This window comes from Aethalodelphis obliquidens, unplaced genomic scaffold (genome assembly GCF_003676395.1).
Source record: "Aethalodelphis obliquidens isolate GAN/ISIS:26980383/991018 unplaced genomic scaffold, ASM367639v1 scaffold4, whole genome shotgun sequence".
Classification (NCBI taxonomy): domain Eukaryota; kingdom Metazoa; phylum Chordata; class Mammalia; order Artiodactyla; family Delphinidae; genus Aethalodelphis; species Aethalodelphis obliquidens.
This window is the reverse complement of record NW_020837948.1, coordinates 44,579,877-44,588,429: the sequence shown is the minus strand read 5'-3', so window position 1 is coordinate 44,588,429 and position 8,553 is coordinate 44,579,877. Positions and strand designations below refer to the sequence as shown.

Genomic DNA, 8,553 nt, shown 5'->3' with positions numbered 1-8,553 from the left:
CGTCTCTGGATTCCGCGCTTTCAGCCGCGGCTCGCGCCCGTCTCTGGGGTCCGCGCTTTCAGCCGCGGCTCGCGCCCGTCTCTGGGGTTCGCGCTTTTAGCCGCGGCTCGCGCCCGTCTCTGGAGTTCCTTTAAGCAGCGTTCTTAAACCCCTCTCCTCACGCCCCAGGAAACAAAGAGGGAAGGAAAAGTCTCCTGCCTCTTCTGCAGGTGCAGGGTTTTCCCCGGAATCCCTCCCGGCTAGCTGTGGTGCACTAACCCCTTCAGGCTGTGTTCAAGCCGCCAACCCCAGTCCTCTCCCTGCGCTCCGGCCTCCGCTCGCAGCCCCGCCCGCCCCGGCGGGTGAGCAGACAAGCCTCTCGAGCTGGTGAGTGCCGGTCGGCACCGATCCTCTGTGCGGGAATCTCCCCGCTTTGCCCTCCGCACCCGTTGCTGTGCACTCCTCCGCAGCTTCGAAGCTCCCCCCTCCGCCTCCCGCAGTCTCCGCCCGCGAAGGGGCTTCCTAGAGTGTGGAAACTTTTCCTCCTTCACAGCTCCCTCCCACTGGTGCAGGTGCCATCCCTATTCTTTTGTCTCTGTTTTTTCTTTTGCCCTACCCAGGTACATGGGGAGTTTCTTGCCTTTTGGGAGGTCTGAGGTCTTCTGCCAGCCTTCAGTAGGTGTTCTGTAGGAGTTGTTCCACGTGTAGATGTATTTCTGGTGTATCTGTGGGGAGGAAGGTGATCTCCGCGTCTTACTCTTCCGCCATCTTCCGCCTTCCCTCCAAGAAGTGTTTTTTTATTTTAAATGTTTTTTTTATTTTAATGTAATAAAAATGATTTTTTATTTTAAATGTATTCATTTTTAAATCATGGCATTTTTATGTTGATCCAAAGCTGACAAGACTCTAGAAAATGTCAAACTGGGAGCCTGTTGGGCTTAGAAACAGGGTGTTTTTCCACAGGGGCTTCTCCCAGAGGGACTAATCTGATTCTCCATCATCCTTAGTCCCTTAACTTCCTTATTTTACCTCAGACCAATGACACTAAAGTCATGGTAAACACTTCCCTACTGGAAACATTTTGTTTGTTTTGTTTTTTTTATTTTTGGCTGCGTTGGGTCTTCATTGCTGTGCACGGGCTTTCTGTAGTTGTGGCGAGCGGGGACTACTCTTCATTGCAGTACACAGGCTTCTCACTGCAGTGGCTTCTCTTGTTGTGGCACGTGGGCTCAGTAGTTGTGGCACGTGGGCTCTAGAGCGCAGGCTCAGCAGCTGTGGTGCACGGGCTTAGTTGCTCTGTGGCATGTGGGATCCTCCTGGACCAGCACTCGAACCTGTGTCCCCTGCATTGGCAGGCGGATTCCTAACCACTGTGCCACCAGGGAAGCCCAAATTTGGAAAGATTTTGATTTTTTTTTTTCCTCAGAAGAAGATTGAAGGCGTATGACCTTTGTATCACTGCCGCATTTTAAAAGGCCATAGAAAATAAGAATGGGCTCAAAGAGGGTTCAGAGAGCTCTGTGTTGGAATCCTAGCTCTGCAGTCAACTACCTGTGTGATTTTCAGTAAGGAACTCAACCTTTCAGTTTCCTCATTTATCAAATGTTCTTTTTTAAAAATTTTATTTATTTTATTTATTTATTTTTGGCTGCATTGGGTCTTTGTTGCTGCACGCAGGCTTTCTCTAGTTGCGGCGAGCGGGGTATACTATTCCTTGCAGCGTGTGGGCTTCGCATTGCAGTGTCTTCTCTTGTTTGCGGAGCACAGGCTCGAGGAGCGCGGCCTTCAGTAGTTGTGGCATGCAGGCTCAGTAGTTGTGGTGCATGGGCTTAGTTGCTCTGCAGCATGTGGGACCTTCCCGGACCAGGGCTCGAACCCGTGTCCCCTGCATTGGCAGGTGGATTCCTAACCACTGTGCCACCAGGGAAGCCCATCAAATAAGTGTTCTTATTGTAAGTTTTCATGAAGTTTGGAGATGGTCTATGTGAAAATTCTACCACAGTGTCTGGCAGAATTTAAATTCAGTATGTGGTATAAATTATTTGTTGGGTTTGATTTGTTGTTATGTTTAAAAACAGTTTTAACTATTCATAATGTGTTCTGTAACACCTGGGTGTTCACTGCACCATAACTATTGAGTGAGGGAGGTTCGTGCTTGAATGTGTGCCAAGGAGTTTGAAATTTATTCTATAGACAAATATGAACACGTGAAACCTGTGGGACAAAGAAGTCACACGAATAGAGCTGCCCCCATAAGAGGCTGTAGTATGTAAAAGACAACACCCTATGTCTGGGGTCAGAAGTCCAGTTGGGGGACTTCCCTGGTGGTCCAGTGGTAAAGAATCTGCCTTCCAATGCAGGGGATACGGGTTCGATCCCTGGTCAGAGAACTAAGATCCCACATGCCGCGGGGCAATTAAGCCCACGTGCCACAACTACTGAGCTCACGCTTCAACTAGAGCCCACATGCCACAGACTACAGAGCCCACATGCCCTGGAGCTCACACCACAACTACAGAGAGAAAACCCACACGCCACAACTACAAAGAGAAAACCCACACGCCACAACTACAGAGAGAAAACCCGCACGCCACAACTACAGAGGAGCCCACGCACCATAAGGAAGAGCCCGCACAACAAAAGATCCCGCACGCCTCAGCGAAGACCCCGCATGCCTCAACTAGGACCGGACGCAGGCAAACAAAGAAAATTTTTTTTAAAAAATTAAAAAAGAAAAGAAGTCCAGTTGGATATCTTCATTCTGTGACTTCCCTGCTGTGTGACGTGGGCAACTCAGTGAACACCTCTGATCCCCATTCAGTCCCTATGTCTGTAAAACAGGACTAATAATCATGCTTTCCTAATTAAAGCATGTTTGAAATGTTGAGGAAAGGAGAGACTCTAGATGAATGTGAATTATTACTTGTAGTTCCTTTGACATTGCCCGTTCAGTCTACCAAGGGGGAGAGTTAACTGTTATCACAGTTGCTGGATTTTTCGTGAATTTTTGGCTTAAAATTTAAGCATGAAAATACCTTGCAGAAAATCAGGATACTTACTGCCAAATACCTTCCTAGACCATTGAATGAATTACAAAGAGACAAGAAACCTGGGCTGTGTTCCCAGTTCTGCCGTGTTATACTTGTATGTAGAATGTGTCCTTTCTGAGTCTCAGCAAGGGATTAGGATTTGGGTATTGTGCATTTATGTCAACTGGGAGGAAATTGAAAAGGAGGACGAGGTGGATCATACAGATGTGGTGACTCAGGGGAGGCTGTATCTAGAACTTGCTGACATCTTCCAGGGCTCTGGGCTACTGAACAAGCTGGTGACACCCAGTCGCTTGTAAAGCTGCAGCCCACGTTGAACCTTCCAGCCCAGTGTGCTTCGTCCCTCACAGTCTGCTCAGCAGGCTCTTAGTTCAGAACTTCTAGTGTGCTTTGTCTCCATGCTGGGCAGATGCTTATGCATTCCTAGTGGCATTTAGAGCAGGCCAACCTTGAAATCAGAGGAAGTCGGTGCTCATTTGTTCATTAAACCCCACTCTTCCCTGGTGCTAATGCTGGGGTCCTCTCTGTTTCTCTGTAGTTGACCCCATATTGGGCAACTCTGTTACTCACCGAGATCAAGCTGCTATAGGCCTCAGGGCCTCAGTCACCTTCTCTTTATAAAATGGCAATGTGTCACTGGTCCACTTGGAGGTTCTTCTAAGTCAGACAGTTCCTCTGCTTCCCTGGCAGAGAAACATGGGCCCTTTGTCCTTCAAAGGCAGTGTGGCAAACTCAAATGTTACTCACATGTAGGGCCAAACACCATAACTGATTCAAGAGAGCTGATAAAAACAGCGGCATACCAAAAGGTAGTACCTGGTCCATGTTTTGGTGGTGGTTGTTTTATATAATCCAGAAATACAGGCCCAGTGTCGCCTTGTCTTCTGCTTTTTAAAGAGAAACCCCAAATCTGATTTTTTATTTTAAATGTATTCATTTTTAAATCATGGCAACTAACTAAATTTTTGAATATACATTGTCATTGGTAATATGCTAGTTCTTAATTGAGGAAAGAGTTCACAGGTGTTTGTCATGTTTTGCTTCATGACTTACATGTACATTATATATAGAGGTACCCTACAATTTATCATCCATACCAGGACAATTCAAGAGAGTAAAAGGGATATGATTAATAATTTTTTCAGGTATAAACTAGGACTTTTCTTTTCAAATATTGCATCCTCCAGCTCCCTGCTTGAAGGAATAGTGAAAGAAGTATTTGTGAAAGGGTGTGGAAATGGGCCTTGACGGATAGGTAGGAAGACGCTCAGGCTGGATTTACATGGCACTGCAGGACCAGTCAAGAGAAATCACTTTGAGAAAGCTCTCCAATGGGCAAAAGTTGGAATATGTCTATCTGGTGAGGTCCAGCCGGGTTAGGAGTATCTTGAAAGGCAAGGCAGAGGGTTCCAGGCTGACGCAGTTGACAATAGGAACTAATGTTTGTTCTTGAGAAGGCAGTGGAATGCAGAATGGATCAGAGGAACAGAACAGGCAATAAAAATGGAAGAGGAATTTTCAAGAACTAGGATGCAGAGCATAATTTATTAATACACTGAGCAAACATTTACTGAACACTCACAGTGTGCTGGGCACTGTCCTATTAGCTAAGAGACATAATCCAATGGGAGAATCTGAAATTTTAAAAGAGAATCATCATGTTTCCAAGGGTAGCAGAGGGGATACTACCTGAGTTGATAATTTATAGGAAGAGTGGAAGCAGCCAAGCTAAAGCGTTGAGGGGGCAGGGAAAGAGCATCCTAGGCAGAAATGCTTGAATAATAACACGGTGGGGAAAGGGAGTGACCAAGCAGCTCTAGTGAGACATTAGGCTAGAGAGCAGGCAAGAATCAGGTGGATCGTGCCTTGAAGCTGGGCTGAAGACAAGCCCTCCAGAGGTCAGACCGCAGGAGGAGATGCAAAAGAAAGCAGAATAGCTTTGGAAAGGGTCAACAGAGGACTTCCCTGGTGGTGCAGTGGTTAAGAATCCATCTGCCAATGTAGGGGACACGGGTTCGAGCCCTGGTCCACGAAGATCCCACATGCCGCGGAGCAGCTAAACCCATGTGCCACAACTACTGAGCCTGCACTCTAGAGCCCGCGAGCCACGACTACTGAGCCTGCACTCTAGAGCCCGTGAGCCACAACTACTGAGCCCACGTGCCACAACTACTGAAGCCCACACACCTAGAGCCTGTGGTCCACAACAAGAGAAGCCACTGCAATGCGAAGCCCGAGCACCATAAGGAAGAGTAGCCCCCGCTCACCACAACTAGAGGAAGCCTGTGCGCAGCAACGAAGACCCAACGCAACCAAAAATAAACAAATAAATTTATTTTAAAAAGGAAAGAAAGAAAGAGTCAACAGGTCAGTGGATGAGTGGATGAGATGGGCCAGTGCAGTGTCAGAGAAACAAAGCCAGGAAGTGGGGTTTCAGCAGCAGCCTTTAACAGAGAGAGGGTGGGAAGGACAGAGACCCAAAAGAGGGAGGGTTTGGCTAGAAAGAGGTCATTAGTGGGCTCCTGCTTCCATCTCCGAATAGGTTAAGAAGAAGCTAATCCACTATCTTCCCATAGCTACTAACTGCAGAATTGCCTTTCCTACATCTCAGACAGATAGGGAAGTCTCAGCTGCCCAGGCAACTGGTTTTTCACTTCCCTTCCTGTTTGCAGTCTTGTGCCCAGCAGAGGGGGTGGGGCTGGGAACTGTAATCTCTGGTGATTCAGCCAACAGCACACCCTGTGACCACATACCTAGTCCGTGTGTGTGTGTGTGTGTGTGTGTGTGTGTGTGTGTGCATGAGAGAGAGTGTGTGTGTGTGTGTGTTTATGTGTTCCTCTGCACATTACAGAAGAAAACAACAAGGTGTTAGTCTAACATAGTGTCAAGTTTTCTGAATTATTCTGAGTTGTGAAAAAAGTAGTAAACAGTGGAGCGTCCTCAAAACAGAGATTCCAGGCGCTATCTTCAGTTAACAGCTAGCTTTGTGGGATTCTTGTGCGGATCTGTTTTGGCACTGTGTTACATAATTATTTTTATCTTAGGAGCAGATCTGAGTCATTGAGAGCCAGTGTCTTCTGGGCACTGATATGATACCAGGTGTTGTCAATGCACAGTTTTCTTCTTGGATGCCTGCCACACTGAGTCTCAGCTGAAGGACTTACTAGGTTTGGTACATGTAGGGTTGGAGGTTATATGTTTTCTAACAGCAAATCCTACCCCCCTGCTGAAAAATTCTAATAACTTGCCTGATCTTTTTTATTTTAGTAATCCCCCAATTAAGAAATGCTATTCTTTGGAGTAAGTTATACCTGTCAGCCATGTAGAAACAGAAAAAAAGATTGAGAAGCCAAATTCATGTCTTTAGAAATTAATTTGTACTTATAAAAACTACCAAAAGGAATTTAAAATACAGTTTTATAATTGCTAGGTATTAATAATATTTATTCTAAATGTATAGCTCACTTTTTACTAATATAATAGAAGTAAACGTGTGTTGACTTACTGTAACTTGACCGTTAATTTGCTGGACTAATAGTTGGGCGTTTTGTGTTTATTCTTTTTCTATTGCAGGAGCTGGTATCAGTGTCAGTGATAATGAATCTGGTCAAGGCAGCCAGGAGGGAGGCACCTTGACTGACTCCCAGATCGTAGAACTCAGAAGGATCCCCATCGCCGACACCCACCTCTAGCACCTCAGTAACCATTAGAATGAGGGTACTTCCCTGTTTTTATTGGCTCTGTGCTAAAACTTTCTAAGTACATGCAGCCGTATAATAGGACTCTGTGAATTGTACTGGATGACTAACCCAGAGGTGATTGTTGTGTTTGGAATATAAGTTACTTATCTTTGTGCAATCTGAAAATTAACTGCTATAATGAAAGACTGGATTGATTTGTATCAGTTAATAGGATTGGCATGTCAGTTAATAGAATGTACATATTCCAAGAGTATTAGTTGTTTTTTAATGATGCTACATGGCTAACATTGTTTAATAAAAGTAATAACAATCAATAAAAACCATAGAATCCATTTGGCATGACCCAGGCTCATTATTTATGAGGAAATACTGTGCCTGAGCAAAGAAACAAACTCTATCTAGATGATGTCCAGCACCCCATTTCTTCCCGCATTGATACAGGTGATCCAGATTTAAGACTTCACCTTCATTCCTAAAAACTGTAAAATGTATTGTCTGTTGATTTTGTACCTGAGTGTCGACGGAGTACTGTAGTTTACATAGTCTTTCATCAAAAGTATGTATTTCTGCTCATTATAAAATTAGGGATCTGGGGCTTCCCTGGTGGCGCAGTGGTTGAGAGTCCGCCTGCCGATGCTGGGGAAACGGGCTTGTGCCCCGGTCTGGGAAGATCCCACATGCCCCGGAACGGCTGGGCCCGTGAGCCATGGCCGCTGAGCCTGCGCGTCCGGAGCCTGTGCTCTGCAACGGGAGAGGCCACAACAGTGAGAGACCCGCGTACCGCAAAAAAAAAAAAAAAAAAAAAAAAAAGTCATGGAGAAAGGGAGCATAAAACCTCCTGAAAAAGAAAGATCACAAGGTGTTTTAGTTCTAGTCTTCGAGTTTTCATTTTTAAGACTTTGATTTGATCTGCTTCCTCCTACCTGGTACTATCCTTCCCTGGCTGATGTCCCATCTCACTCTACATTGAGAGGAAACCGGATGGCAAAATATTGCTGCTGTTGGAATATGAAGCTTATTTGTTTTAGCACTGCGGCTTCTAGAAATCTTGCCCTTTCCTTCTAATGTTTAAAGAATCATGCTGATCAGTGGCAGGAGTTTCTTTTGATTCTTTATCAAGATGGCGTTTGGGATAACAATAGAAATTCAGTAAGCTGAAGTAAGAAAGGTGTCTGTGATTGGTCATGTTTTTGGCCAGATTTTCCCAAATTCTGACAACACGTAGAAATGAAAATAGCTACTGACAATTGTCTTTGTTAGAGAATTCATTATGGTGTAGTTATAATCCATTTAGGCACTTCAAAAATGCTGATAATAACTTTACCTTAAGTGACAAATAGGAATCGAGGAATCTGCAAAAAAAAGTTATAGTAATTAGGACTCATGGATTCCACACCATGAAATCTCACATTTCTGTAATCATTATCTTAGCCTCAAATTCATTAAAACCTATTAACAATTTTAAAATGCTTATTACCAATTTCAAAATTTTCATGTTAAATTTTTATTTTACAATCAATTCCATCAATTGCTTCTTATTTTGGAAGAGACTACAGTACAATGCTGTAGGTTGAGAGAGACACTAACTTATTTGTTATGTAACGTAAATTCAATCTTATTAGCACCATTTCTAAACTTCCTAAAAAGGATTATAACTCTGCCAATGATGCTGCCTTTGTCTTTTAGGCTGTTTGATTTTGTTGTGCAGCTTCTGTTTCCTACCTAAAAAGTCACTGATCAAAGCTTAATATACGAGGAGATGGAAGTAGGGGAGGACCAACAGGAAGAAGAAAGGAGAGTCATTTTATAATTCATCAAGATCA

The 8,553-nt window shown here is 44.5% G+C and overlaps 1 protein-coding gene across 1 annotated transcript in view; it reads left to right on the top strand.

The window, feature by feature from the left end:
* Positions 1-7,062, top strand: part of ADGRV1 (adhesion G protein-coupled receptor V1) — a 543,050-nt gene extending 535,988 nt beyond the window's left edge. The window contains exon 89 of the mRNA XM_027100633.1: positions 6,603-7,062. Within this exon, the coding sequence (XP_026956434.1) occupies positions 6,603-6,721 (119 nt within the window). The 3' untranslated portion in view covers positions 6,722-7,062. The remainder of the gene's footprint in view (positions 1-6,602) is intronic.
* Positions 7,063-8,553: the final 1,491 nt, after the last annotated feature.